Source organism: Sarcophilus harrisii, chromosome 1 (genome assembly GCF_902635505.1).
Source record: "Sarcophilus harrisii chromosome 1, mSarHar1.11, whole genome shotgun sequence".
Classification (NCBI taxonomy): domain Eukaryota; kingdom Metazoa; phylum Chordata; class Mammalia; order Dasyuromorphia; family Dasyuridae; genus Sarcophilus; species Sarcophilus harrisii.
Genome location: NC_045426.1, coordinates 398,971,233 through 398,986,505, shown reverse-complemented (window position 1 = coordinate 398,986,505; position 15,273 = coordinate 398,971,233). Strand labels below are relative to the sequence as shown.

The window sequence follows — 15,273 nt, the reverse complement described above, 5'->3', positions numbered from 1 at the left end:
ATCTGAAGGAGAGGCACTGAAGAATTAAAGGAAGAAAAAGATGCACAGTCCCTGACCTTTAATAGGGAAAAGAAGACATGTATAAAAATACATATAATTCAGTATGTGGATAAAATGACTATTTCCTACCTTTCTCATCTTCTTAAACTAGACTTCCCTCTAAAAATTCTACAATCTACTTTAATACTCGGCTACTGGAATCTTCTCGTCTAAGGTTGCATTCCATCCATTTTGTATGTATCTTATATGTCCCTCAGCCATTTACATGTCATCTCCTTGAGATATAAACCCCTTGAGATTGGGGTATTTCCTTCCTCCCTTCCTCCCTCTTTCCCTTCCTTACTTTTTCTTTTCCTCCCTTCCTTCTTTTCTCCCATTTTCCCTTCCTTTCTCCCTTTCTTTCTTCCTTCATTCCTTCCCCCTCCCTCCTTTCCTCTCTCTTTTTCTCCTTCACACCTTCCTTTGGTCCTTCTTTCCTCCCTTCCTTCTTTCCTTCTTTCTTTACTTCCTTTCTTCCTTCTTTCCTTCCTTGCTTCCTTTTTATTTCCTTTCTTCTTTTTTCTTTCCTTACTCCCTTTTCCCTTCTTACGTCTCTTTGTCTCTCTTCCTCCTTTCCTTCATCTCCCCCTTCTTTCTTACCTTCTTCTTTGCATTCAAAGCATTTAGTACAGAACATGGAACACATTAAGCACTTAATAGATACTTGTTCCAATTAACAAGACTGATCAAATAGGTTTTTTTTTTAAGGATAAAAAAGTAATTTAAGAGAGGAAAGAACAAATTTCTATAAAACTCAGAGGAGGAAAAAAATGTACATTCAGGGAAGACTTCACCTCAGTTCAGGTTGAAATATAATGGCATCAAATAGTAAAAGAAAAGTCGATTGATATTTTAAAAAATTTTAATATAGTATGAATATCATAGTCAGATATTTTTCAAGACAGGTCATTAACTACAGTTAAAGTGGGGAAATGTTAGTTATATTTTCAATAAATGTTTTAGATGTTGGTACTAACATAAATCTAAAAATTCTACCTTTGTTAGATTCACTTCCTCTTTTTTTTCTCCTGGGAAAACATCTTTTGTAAGTAACCTGAAAGAAAAATGTTGAAAATAGCCTTTGCCTTTCATCCATCCAGAGCTTTGATGTATAAGTATATGAAAAAAAGAGAGAGAAGTTCTCACTTCCTAAATAGACAGCACTTAGGAGCAGCTTGGCCCTGGCGTTGACCCTAGTGACAGGCAACACAGTTTTTAATAGAGAATGTTGGTAGCATGCTGTTCACTTCTTTATATCTGACTGTAATTCATTCTCAGACATTCTGAATGTCTACAAAACTTCACTGCTCATGATTGCAGGTAGAAAAAGGTGAAATTGAAAGGGCCAAAGAAGGTGGTATATGTAATTTGTTTATTGCCATCAGATACTTTTCACTGTTAAAGCATCTCATTGTGAAATTCAGAACTGAATAACGATTTGTGTTCAGACCAGAAAAAGGCTTTTATCCTCTCTTTGACATCAGTTTTTATTTCAATAATAGAATGGAAAGGCTAAAGGAGACTGAAAGATCATTTTTGAACTCTTCTCTAGGACTAGATGTTTCCTAAATTCATCAAGCCATCTCCCTTTTCTATACATTTGGTATCCTGCCACTCATGCCTGGAATTCACTTGTAGCAAAACTTTGAAAAAGACTGAATCCTCTGCTAGGGGAGGAGATGTCAGGAAAATGTGAATGGAAATGTACTTGTGATTGTGGTTATTGTGCTCAAAGAGGACCATAATATCTGGAAGTGATGCTATAACATTGCAAGTGAATTATATTTAAGTGATGGAGGAATATGCAAGGTCACCTGCCTAAGTCTTCCAGAAGCATTTGTGTCTACTGGCAAGATGTAAATAGGACAAATGGAGACGGCCCTCAATGCAGTGGGAATGCACCTATTTTTAAACTAACAGGTCTTCATTTGATTGAGGCAATGTCCATTCAGTGAATGGAGGTGGGGATACTGAGGAATGGGTATAAGGGAATGTGTTTCCTGTCCTGGGAGAGACTGTGAGGTGCTGAAAATCTGAATGGGCACTGACACAGAATTTGAAGAGGGAATATGTCATTCAGAAAAGAATTTCATCAGACTGAAGGTCAGGTTTCCTCTGTAAGTATCTTAGCTATCATTTATTAAGTGCCTACTAATCAACAAGCACTGTGCCAAGAGCTGAGAAAGCAAAAAGTCACAAAAGACCATCCTTGCATTGAAGGACTCACAATTTAATGGAGATAAGAAGCCAACAAATGTGTAAAAACAATGACATAAATGGAAAATAATTAATAGTGGAAAGGCACTAGAATTAAGAAGTAGATTAGATCATAGTTGGCACTTGAAAGAAGCCAGGGAATCCAGAAGGTAGAAATGAAGGAGAATATTCCAGGCATGAAAGCCAGCTAGAGAAAATTTCCAGACTCAAGAGATTGTTGTGGTTGTGATTGTGTTGTTGCTGTTCAGTTGTATAAGTCGTGTCTGACTCTGTCTCCCTATTTGGGATTTTTTTGGCAAATATATTAAAATGTTTTGCTATTTTCTTCTCCAGCTCATTTTACTGATGAGGAAACTGAGGCAAAATAGGTTAAGTGATTTACCCAGAGTCCCACAGCTAATAAGTGTCTAAGGCCAGAAGTGCTCTACTAAGCTCTGGGAAGTCATAAAGAAGCAAAAGACACTTTACTGCCCTCAAGTGGTTTACAGTCTAATAAGAGAAATATCAAGGCATTGTGTCTTAAAAATATTACAAATATTTTTTTTCTTTTGATCATCATAATAACCCTTTGAGATAGGTGCTGTTATGATTTCCATTTTGTAACTGAGGAAACTGAGGGAAGCAGAACTTAAGTTAACTTGCTGGGGGGTCACACAGCTAGTAAGTATCTAAAGTTGCATTTTTAACTTCTGAATTCTAGGCCCAGTTCTCTATTCCAAAAGAAACTTAACTATCTCATGTGGAAGTGCTGATTCAATAAAAGTCATGCCTTTGGAACTAGCTAAAAGGAAGAAGATGGGTTTGCTCTTCCTTTAGAAAAATCTAGCCACCTTGGAGGGAGTAGCTATTTTCTGCTCATCTAAATACCTGCAAACATCCTTGGTCATATCCCTCAGCTTTTCAGAATCCTCTTTTTTTTTCATGCTTGTCAAAAACTTTCCCAATCTCTTCCATAAAATTCCCCTAATCTATGTTACTATTGCTATTTTTCTATCCTTTTCAAATGTTCTAAAAGCATCTTCTCTCTGACATTCCTTTGTCCTGCTCATCTTTTACCTTATCTTATAGTTATGGGTATATGTGCTGAGTATGTATGCTAGGAGATGTTTCAGAACCAGCTCTCGGGGAAAAAAAGTTATACTTTTCACTATCACTTTCTTAAGTCTAGGCAATCAACAAAACAATAATTCAAACAGTAGTTTGTAGCATTTGCTAATTCTTGATATATAAAGACTTGTGCTAAAATTTTAATAACTAGGTCTTAGAAGCTGATATAATTTTGCTTCAGCACAAAACTAATATCTCTCCCAATAGAATGTAAGTTCTTGAGAGTGTCCTATTGTATTTCAAATACCTAGTATTGTACCTCATTCATAGTAGACACTTAAATATGTTTTATTGTATCTCATTTGTGCCTTTGTTTTCTTTGATTCAAATGTAACAATTTCCATGCTAAATCAGAGCATTTTTTTTCTCAGAGTTAAGACTATTCCCAGTAGCTAGTTTGTTAATACAGCTAGTTATTTAGGTTGAATACAGTAGATCCTTCTCTTTTGATGCTTATTCACTTTTTTTTTCATTCCTGACTATCTTTCTTTAGGATGGTGGTAAATCCTTAAAAGTCTAAGCTAAGGCAGCACCTTTAGAGGTCTTTGGCAACTATCATTGGATCATAGACTAGAAACCAAATAGTATGTGATAGATCATTTAGTCTAATTCCTTCAATTTGTAGATGGAGAGGTAAGATTTAGGGAGGAAAAGTCATCTGTCTCAAAGTCACACAGGTAGAAAATAGCAGAATAAGATTAGAATTGTGACTCCATGTACATCAGTGTTTCCAGAATCTCAGCTCTAATAGGTTATTCAGTTAAATAGACTTAAAGTCAAATGGAATACTATACCATTAATAATAAAATACCTTGCAATTTTATGATACCTTCTACTTTTCAAAGATTTTTCACACATGTTATGATAATGTTACCCAGCTTCTAGATAGCAATTAAATTATGTATTTCAGATATCATATGCATATTCAAGAAATTTTTCACATGTAACTATTTTATAGTGACTATGAAAAAAATGCATGTGTTCGTGTGTGTGTGTGTGTGTGTGTGTGTAACCAGAAGCATAATTTTTTCTGTTGCTATCTAGGAATTGATTATTTATTATCATCATCATTATTACTATTATTAAAGAAATAATATACACGAAAACATTTCTGAATGAATATAAGCCATGGTGTAATTGAAAATATTTTTTATTATTAATAGCATAATCTTCCATTTGGCTTCCAAACCATTTAACTATATACTCTGTCTGATGCTCTCAATACTGCCTAGAACATTTTGATATGGTAACATAGAACCACCTAGAATTTTATAAAAGAAGCATAGTTCCACCCACATGCTTTTATGAGTTTAGACAGTATTTGCAGTGAATGCATGTTTTTTCCTACCTAAGTTAACATATAGAACAACCAGGACATTAAGGGCTATTTTGCTGAAAACTCTGATTAATGAACACACTGGTCATGTTTTGGGCAAATATCTCTCATAGCATTTTACTGGTCAAATTGATGTCACTGACCTTAAAATGATACAAAGTGACTTGAATCATTTCATTCCAGAATAAATATGTCACCTATTTCATCTAATGAGTTATATCTTACATCAGATACATTAATCTATCAAATCAGACAGTTCATATACTAAATCAAAAGTAGACAGTTGTAACTATGGAATGTCCATTCTCCCCTCCCCCTCATGCACTACTACAATGATTCCCACCTTGTATTGTGTGATGTATGATAGTAGGATTTTTTTCCCCTGAATCAATCATCCCACAGTAGTGAAACAGTTAAGCTTATTCTGTAGAAATGTGATAGTTATTGTGGGAGATTATTGTGGGAGATAATATACTTAAAAATGACCTTGATATTCCTCTAATAAATATTCTTTATGTCACTAAAATTGATGAATTAGATAAAAAAAGTAACAATTTCTCTCCAAGGAATTCTTGTATAGACAGAAGTTGTTCATTCTAAGGAAAGGCAGGAGTAAATGTTGAAGGGATACCCTGGGATTCCTGGAATCAATTTTGTTCTGTGATTTAGTGATAATTATATATATATACAGAGATGTATGCTTACAGATGGACTATTTATCTCTTCATAGTACTCAGGGGCAGTAATTTTTCTAATCATTTCTTTTAATCAGAACCAAAATGTGACTTCATAGACATGAAGAACTTTTCTAGTACAGAGCTCTTTCACCATGATAGGCAGACAAATTATCTCTAATTTTACAGGGTTTGCCTGAGGACACTGACCATTTAGCTTTCTTGCCTAGGATCACTGCAGACCAAACGTGTCAAAGATGGGACTTGAACCCTGGTGGTCTTATTAACTCCAATTCTGGTCCTCTGGCTACTTCACACTACCTCATGTTGAAAACAAAAGACTAAATATTAAAACCATTATAGGAAAGAGATATTTTTATGGAATGGAAACTTTTCACATTTTGCTTAAAAACTGAGAACTCTTCAGTTAGAAATAATAGTATTTTTGAAGGTGCTTCTTTTTAATAAAAAATGATATTTAATATTTTTTTATAAATTAACTACATATAGATAATCTTATTCTGTTTCATTTTCCATTCACTCCAGAATATAATGCTCAAGTAGAAAGCTAGTTTCAGGAAATGGCTCAACTCACAATTGTGTGTTTTATCATATCTATCAGTATTAAAATAATTATTATATCTGATGCCTATGAACATATGAATTATAGATAGCATTGGTGTTCTAGGCATAATTTAAAGTAACATTTTGCTCATATGTTCAGCCTAATTTCTTCCAGACACTCAATCTAGGGTCTTTATGAATTTCTGTAGAAAGAAAATTAAGATCTACAATGCCTTCATTATTAACAGCATCTTTGGGGTTTGCTCTTTGAAATTGCCATCTTAGAGATGTTATTACCTTTTAAAGAGGTTCTTTGAATGTTTGAGTAACAATTCTCTCTAAGAAATGTGAGAGTTTATAACTCCATCTAAAGTTTAAGATCACTTTTTTTGAAAATCTATCTTCAGTTTCTGTAATAATTGAGAATGTGCTCATCCCACAAAACTATGTCTACAGCTTCAAACAATCAGCAGCCATATATTAAATTTCTTCTCTTAAAAATTCCTTGATGACAATGAGCCATCAGGAAGCATATTTTATGTTTGTTCATATTCTCCATTCCATACTTCATAAGGCTGTTTTCAAGAGCTTGTCCTGATGAGAATCAAGGTTATCGCATATAACATGCTGTATGATGTACTTAGCTAAGAAATATCCAAGTTTGATTCCCATCTTAGTTACTACCTATGTAAAGTATAAACCCCAACAAGTCACTTAATTTCCATGATCCTCAATTTCCTTATCTATGAAATAGGGTAATAGTAATATTTATACCCACAGGGTTGTTGTAAGTATTAAATGAGATACTATATGTGAAATACTTTCTAAAAATTAATGCATTTTATAAATGTGAACTATGAATAACATGCCTCCTTAAAATAGCCACTGCCTAAATTTGTGATTTAAGTCAATATTTGTCTTAACCCAGAGCTTTTAGTGACTTTAATGAGGTTAAATCAAAACCTCTTTTAAAATGTGTTAAGGAAACAGACTAATGTCACCAAGAATTTGTAACTATAGCCATGGTTGTTTTTTCCTATTCCTGTTTAAATTCCAAAGATAATTTCCTATATATGAAATTGTCCCCTTATTTTTGAGTAAAACATTTATGTAGAAAAAACCAAACTCATTATTTTGTCATAATAAATCACATTCACATTTAAGAAACACATTTCAATGACATCTTAAGAAATTATCTTTGTAATATTATAATTCCCTACATGAAAAATACAATCTCATCAAATTGCCTGGGTTATAAAGACTTAAAAGTTTAAGGTAAAGGGCAGGAAAATAAGATGTTACAATTCATGTGGAGAATTCAAGAATCCTTTTTAAAAATTAATTTTTTCTATAAAGGAGCTACAAGAAGAACAGTTTTTCTTCCTGCTATTCTAAAACTACCTACTACCCATTATTTCACCTACAGCATGCCAATTATGCTATTATCTGACCTCTGTTATTTTTCTTTTCTTTGCATTTTTAAAACTTTGTTTTATGTCATATTTAAAATAAGTATGACTTTAGGGGATCAAGTGCATGATATTCTGAAACTACATGCAAATTCAGTATTTAATATCAGCCTTCAAATTGGTTTATGTTATACCCAGTAAGGTATAATAAATATAAACAGGAAATCAAAGTAAAATATGTTATAACCTGGGGATTTATTCTGATACTTTCACAAACATATTCTCAATTTCCATCAAATTATTTGGTTAAATTTCTCCTAAAAATGAAAATATTGGAGACATTGATTAGTATATATTCACATTTCTGAAGCTGGTATCCTCTTTAGTAATTAGTGTTCAAACTAGCTTCCTGCTTAAACATTTTCTTAAATGTATGCTAAACTTCTGACCATCTTCTTGTAATACTGACTGTCTTCTGACTTTTATCCTCATCTCTCCTCCCCATCCCCACTTTGGACTCTGCCCTGAGGTTCCCTTCAGTTCTCATAGGTAGGTTTTGGCTTTTAATTTGCATGAATCAACTCTCCAGGTCACAAGCTACCTCCAGACCATAGTAAAGTATAGCTATCTCCCCTACTCAGCCAGCTCCAGTTCCTTTATATGTTGCTTTCCTCAATTCAATGTAAGGTCCTTAAGGACAGGAGCTACCTTGCTTACTTGTATTTGTATACTCAATGCTTTGCTCAGTGTCTGACATATAACAAGCTCTTAATAAATGTTCTAAATGGTTTCTGGACAAAAATTACAAAAATGGATTTTTTTTAAAGGAAAGGAATGGATTTCTTCCATTCTTTTTACAATCCTTAATGTCTTTCTCCCCAGACAGGGAGGGTGGAAGAAAACAGCTAATGTTGAGAGAGAAAAATCAGAGCAAAAGGGAAAAACCATGGGAAGATTTTAAAAAACAGGAAAAAAAAATAAGTGAACATTGCATTTGTAGATTTACATTCAGTCTCCTTAGTTCTTTTTCTGGCTGCAGATGGCATTTTCTGTCAACAGTCTTATTGAGACTGCTTTGGATCACTGAATCACTAAGAAGAAAAAAGTCTTTCATAGTTGATGATTGCACATTCTTGCTGTTATTGTATACAATGTATTCCTGGTTCTGCTTGTTTCACTCAGCATCAGTTTGCATAAATCTTTGTGGGCCTTTCTAAAATCAGTTTGTTCATCATTTTTTATACAACAATAATATTCCATTATCTTCATATACCAAAACATGTTCAGCCATTCCCCAATTGATGGACATCCATTCATGTTCCAATTCTTTGCTGCCACAAAAAGCACTGCTACAAACATTTTTGCACATGTAGGTCCTTTTCGCTTCTTTATGATTTTCTTGGGATTTAGACCCAGAAATGGCATCACTGGGTCAAAAGATATGTACAGTTTGATAGCCCTTTGGACATGGAGCATAACCTTTGAAGAAATTTATAAATTTATAAATTATAGAGGAGCTGCATTTCAAACTTAGATTGTGTGTTTATTATAATGTCATGACAAATATTTACTATGTTTGTCAAAACCATAACTGAATTTTCTTCCCCTGCAGCAAAAACAATTTGGGGAGGTAGAGACGTAGACAGTGTTAACTCACTTTAGACCAGGGTTAATTGTTAGGAAAATATACAGTAGAATTTATTAGAGCCAAATTTTGAAGGGAGAAAAAAAAGCCAGGACAAAGGTGATGATAGCATGGCCAAAGAAAGCAGAGAAGGGTAGAGTGATTGGAGTTTGGTATGAAGACAGAAGATAGGTTTGGAAGAAATAAAGAGAGAGAGGAAAAAAAAAGGAAGAATAGAAGGTTGTAAGCAGAGAGCTATCTAAATTATGAGTAGTAGAGGTGAAACTTATAGTTGATGATAAGCTCAATGGTATGGCCACCTCTACATGGAGCTGCAATGGAGCAAAGGTATGGATCATAGGACATTTGATGAAGTTTCAAACAAGGGTATTTGGGGGAAATTGACCCAGATATTAGAACCTTCGAGAAAGATAGTAGAGAATTATAAACAAGCAGGTAAAGAAATAAAATAAAATAAAACCCATCAGGATTTGAAAATGGTGGTATATCTAGATCAGAGCTTCTTAAATTTTTCCCACTCACAACCTTTTTTTTGCCTGAGAAATTTTTACATAACACTGGGTATTTAAGTATATAAACTAAGTATATAAATAAAAATATTTACTGGTAATAAATCATAATTTTTTAACTCCCCCCACATTTAATTACAAGAACCCATTTAGGGAAAAGATTCTGAATCATAGAGGTAGGGGGAGAGCCTTGCTTAGAAGGGCACTGAGGAAAAAGAATCCAATATGTCTTTCATTCTCCCCTGGTCTCTTGTGCCTGGGACCATGAGCAAAGGTATAGCCAGTATTGAAGAAAGTATCTGGGAATGCAGTATCTTCTGTAAGGAGTTAAATTTTTAGGTTTGCAAATTGTCCTTGTTTCTGTTTCATTGAATGAACTACAAGACAAATGGTACAGTGGAAAAGGACTTGAATTCTGGATCTGCCATGCATGTACTAACCTGTGTGATCTTGGCCTAGTCAATTAACATTTATGAACTACAGTTCCCAAATTTGTCAGATGCATGGGTCACTTTAAATGTCCTTATAAGATTCCTTCCAATTTGTAATCTATGATTGTATATTTATTATAGAACATAAGATCTAATTAGACATAATGAACTTGTATTTGAAAATGTGCATGTTACAGGACAAAAAAGGGAGTTATCTATCTTATACTCCCATACTTTTTCCAATTTTGTTGTTCTATAACCTTATTTTGGGAGAAAATGTATTTTATAATTTATTCTGCTAAACAAGCATGTGATCAGTATATTGCAATAAATTAGTAGAAATAGTAATACAATTATTTATGAAAGCAAGAAATACTATAAATACCTTTTCTATTTATATATAAAACATCAAATCAAATTATACATGTTTTCATATATAAAAATATCCCTCCAAGCAGTTATTCAAAGAATTCTACAATCTGAATCCTGAAATGCCAGGGGGAAAGGAATCCCAGAGTCCATCTGCTACAATCTTTGCTTCATCTGAAAAACAATTGCTTCTATAATATACCCAACAAGTGGTTATCAAACCTTTGAAAAAAGAGATCTAGTGATGGGAAGCCCATTTTTTCCTGAGGTAGTTCACTTTTGAATTGCTATAATTGTAGCAAAGCTCTTCCTGACATTACAGCTACATTTTCAAAAGCTTATACTGATTGCTAAAAGTTCTGCCCTCTAGTCCCTTTCTCCTTAGTGACAAACATCCCAGTTTGTTCAATTAATCTTCATATGACATCTTGAGATGTATCACCATCCTGGCTATCATTCTTTTTATGTTCTCTAGTTTATCAATGTCTTTAAAATTTTATAATTCTATTCTCTAGATATGGTCACTAACTCTGTGACATCCCAAGTCTTGAATAATAGGCTTCTCTTAATACAGCACAGCAATATATTAGAATTTAACATTTTTAAAGCAAAAATAAAAATAAAATACATTTAAAATCTAAACTTCAAAATCACCTTTATATTGTTCAGAGTTTTTTTTTTAAATTAGTACCTAAATATGCACTCAAAAATTTTATAACATAGTATAGTACCTTGGTTTGGCATAGATTTGATTATTAATTTGGGCCCTGTATACAATCACCTAAACAGCATGCCTTCCAAATAAATAACAAGCCATAAAAACACATACAGGGCTTGATCGTGAGCAAAATTACAAATAAACAAAAGATTGTTTCCAGTCCTCCAGCATGCATTTTTATTGATTTTATAATTTTCTTAGCCATATTCTACAAGATGCCTTTGATGTCTTAATGTAAGTTATCCGGGACATCCCCCCACCCAGATCTGCTTTTGCTCTGAATTTACCTATGCTCAAGATATTTCTCTTAATCAAAATGTCGTTATGTTCAGTATCCCATTTGTTCAATGTCTGCTTCCTGAGAGTTAACCTGATAAATACATTACTATATTAAAAGCTTAATAGCTGCCCTTCCCGGTAGCATGTTTGTATTTAAAGCAAAGTTCAGTACTATAACTATGAGAAGAGAATAATAATAGGAATTTCAAACAGGTTACAAAAGGGCACCGATCATATAGTGTAGGTTTCTATTTTCTGTATTTGCTCCTCAAGATGTACACTATCACGAAATTCTGTCATTTTGAAATCAACAGATAAATCGCCAAAGGAAAATTCTTGGGCCATTGAAAAACATTGAAGTAAAGAAAATTGCTGAGTGTTATCTGGTCATTTTCCCATTTTAAAATCAGAAATGCTCAAATGCATGTTTTCTAATGAAAACTTCATCAAATGGTCTTTGTATTAAGTACCCACTTTGCTTTGTTGACAGCTAAGCTGTTTTTAATTTTAAAATATGCCTAAAAGCCAATCCATCTAAAAGACATTGAGACATTTACTTAAGGAAATGTGCTGTAAGCAGTCTTGTTCTATTTGTGTGAAATTCACAAGTTAGTTTCTGTTTGTTTTGTAAAAATATGGAATTAAAGAGTTTCTTTTTTTCCCCATTACTCACCTAATATCTAAATGAACTAAATATAGAAATAATAGGAACTGTTATTTCATTGATCTAGTCTCTACCAGTGCAGGTTATCATTTTCCCTGAAATGTATAATCAGTAAAGTTAATGATTTATCTAGCATTATACACCTAGTTTATGTCACAGGGAAGGTTTGAATGCAGTTTCCTCACTTCAAGATCACTTCTTTATCCAAAAGGATTTAAATGTTTTTGGTTCTAGGATAGCATTGTAAATGACCTTCCCAACCTAATTATTTTGGTTTATCCAGATAGAATCCCCTGAGATCATTCCCAACTTACCCTTGAAATCTTTGAGGAATTCTCCTATTAAGTATTGTTTTGACATTTGAATATCAATCTAATGCTACTTTAAGACTTTGGTTAATTTTTTTAAAAAAGAAAAAATCTTATTAATGAATAACAATTATTATTTTCTCAATGTTTTTGTATTATATCAGCATATTTGCATAAATAAAGGTATAGTATACCCTTTCTGAAGCATAAACAAAAAATAAGATTCTGGGATTTAAATTCAAAAGTTTGTGCCTTTTTTTCTGTACATTAAAAATAATATTGTTAGAATCTAAAAAGGAAGATTATTTGTTCTCTTTTCTTTTTAAATATCTTACAGTGATACTGATCAAAGAGAATGTTCAATTAAGAATAATTTCTTAATCTTAATAGTAAATCCTATTTCCTCAAATGAATGTTTTATATGTTGGCTATTTCAGATAAGAAGACAAGGAGGCATACAGTTACTGGTGGACCTGCTGGACCATCGGATGACAGAAGTCCATCGCAGTGCCTGTGGAGCTTTGAGGAACTTGGTGTATGGGAAAGCTAATGATGATAATAAAATTGCCCTGAAAAATTGTGGGGGCATCCCAGCATTAGTACGATTACTACGCAAGACTACTGATCTGGAGATCCGTGAACTTGTCACAGGTAAGAGACAATTATGTTATAGTGTTATATTTTCAAGAATGTAAATTTTCTTATATTCATCATGTCTAGCACATGGACTAATCAAGTAATCTATATAATAGAATGGTAATGATTGTATTTACATAATTTAACAGTTTAAGAAGAATTAGAAATTACATGAAAATGTAGGGAAATTTTAGTGAACATTGTTTAATCTGTTTTAAGACACCACCCTCCACTTTTCAGAATCTCTTTTAAAGTCTGGTAATTTCTCATTGCTATTATGAACATCAATTAAAAAAATATGAACAATAACGAAATAATAGCTGCTAAGATGTTGCAATGAAATGTTTGTGTTTAAACTCTTCAATAGAATTCATGTTCATTCCAAACATGAACATACAGAATAGAAAATTGTTATAAAATATTACGAGTCCAATACAATTTCTGTCCATGATTAAAACAGTATCAATAAGTTCTTATACTACCACTGATATGTTTACTTCCTTTCAAAGAATTACCCTTTCCTAAATAACTTGCTTGAATGTACTCATTAAGCTTTTAGTTACTTGTTTAATGTGTAGAGAGTTAAAACATTCACTTACTTTCTCAGTGCTGAACCTATTAATTTTCCCCTGAGAATTCTAGGATACTTTGATGACTTCTATGTTTCTTTTCACTATTGCTACTGGGTTGAGCCTCCAATGGTTATGGTCTTTCTCACACACCTCAAATTAGAGGCCAATGATTAATGGACTAGTTCCATTTAAACACTTAACATCAACTATATTTTACAAAAATATATTTATTTTGAATATATGGCAAATTTAAAACATTTTCCCCAGATCTCAAAATATATTCTTAACTACATGGTATCTAGAGGCAGTAGGGCTGTTCCTATATAGCTTTGCTCTCAAAGAATTCATGTCTAAAGACAACTAGATAAGCCACTTTCTCTTTACTGCTGGAATGGGTTCCTGAAGGTCACATTAACTATCTCTTCTTCTTCCCCTGGGGCATTAATCCTAAACTGGCTACAAACCCTTTTATAGAACATTTAGGTTGCTGCTCTTTTGACCTTTCCACACTTACAAGTCAATTAATCAATTAGAACAGAAAAGAACAAATTCAGAAACCAAGAAATGAGGCCCTCTCACAATAGAAGGAATCAACAAAAGGGTCCATGTCAAATGTGGCAAATCACATGGAATGCCTTTCCAGTGAATCAGAGAATCTCCACTTTCCTATGTGATTAACTAATCAAGTCCAGCTATAGAATGTCACTAGAGGTATACAACCTCTCCAAGACATTGGAAAATTTCATGATTCTTCTGAAAAAAACCATTGTCTTTATTGGGGAGATGTCAATAAAGGCATTCTGTGCATGTATCAATGCTTTAATAATATTTTCTATCCCTATCACATAATGTGCCTTTAAGAAATATCTTTAGATATTTTTGTCTGTAACACTAATTTTCAGCATTATATAGCAATTTTATTAACTTATCAACTGTCAAATACAGATCTTCTGACTTCCAGGCTGAATTTTTACAATATATTTAGGAAAACTTTGGAAATTACACATAAAGATGGCTGAAAACAGAAGAGTGGTTGATTTACTTCAGAATAAAGAAGTTCAGAGCATTTATAGCTCTTCAAAACCAACTTTTCTTCTGGGTTTTATTACCAGAGTTGAGTTTCCCAAATTTCTAAATTTAAGGTCAGGTCCCTTTAGGCTAACTAAATTCAACAGACAGGAGTTCAATAACTTGACCAGTTTGAAACTTTAAAAAGAAGATGAATCTTGTATATACTTAAAAATCTTGCACATACCCCAGATACTTTTCACATATTAGGCATATTTTAGAAATCTAGCGATATAGGTCTGCTGATGATAATGAAAACAAAAATTTTTCCTAATCTCTTAATCTGTATGATTCCTCAAACCACATATTGGGCCAATACCTAAACAAACTTCAGAAAATTCCTGAAATACTTCTTAAAAGTATTAATATATGTCCTTTTAAGATACAGGAGGATGGGGATGGTACAGGGTTGAAGAGAATTAAGATACTTGAGTACATTAAGAATATCTCATGTGGTAGTCCAAATTAAATCCAAATGTGTCCCTCCTTCCTTCTCTCACTTTTCCCTTCCACTCTCTTCTTCACCCTTCCCTTTTTTCTTCATCATCAACTTCCCTTATTCCCTCTTTTCCTTCATTCATCTCTTGATACTTTTCTTTCTTCTTCTTTTATCATTTGTTGCACATGTCTAGATATTAGAGAGAGATATAAATAAGCATTTATTAAACTGCTGACTACAGGAAGGGTAGAAAGTCAATAATTCAAATTGATAATAGTCAACAGGCATT

At 33.0% G+C, this 15,273-nt stretch overlaps 1 protein-coding gene across 8 annotated transcripts in view; it reads left to right on the top strand.

Annotated features, from left to right (window-relative positions):
- Positions 1–15,273, top strand: part of CTNND2 (catenin delta 2) — a 1,100,293-nt gene that overhangs the window by 833,764 nt on the left and 251,256 nt on the right. For all 8 annotated transcript variants that reach the window (XM_031952313.1, XM_031952441.1, XM_031952561.1 and 5 more), the window contains one exon: positions 12,707–12,920. In XM_031952313.1, the coding sequence (XP_031808173.1) occupies positions 12,707–12,920 (214 nt within the window). The remainder of the gene's footprint in view (positions 1–12,706; positions 12,921–15,273) is intronic.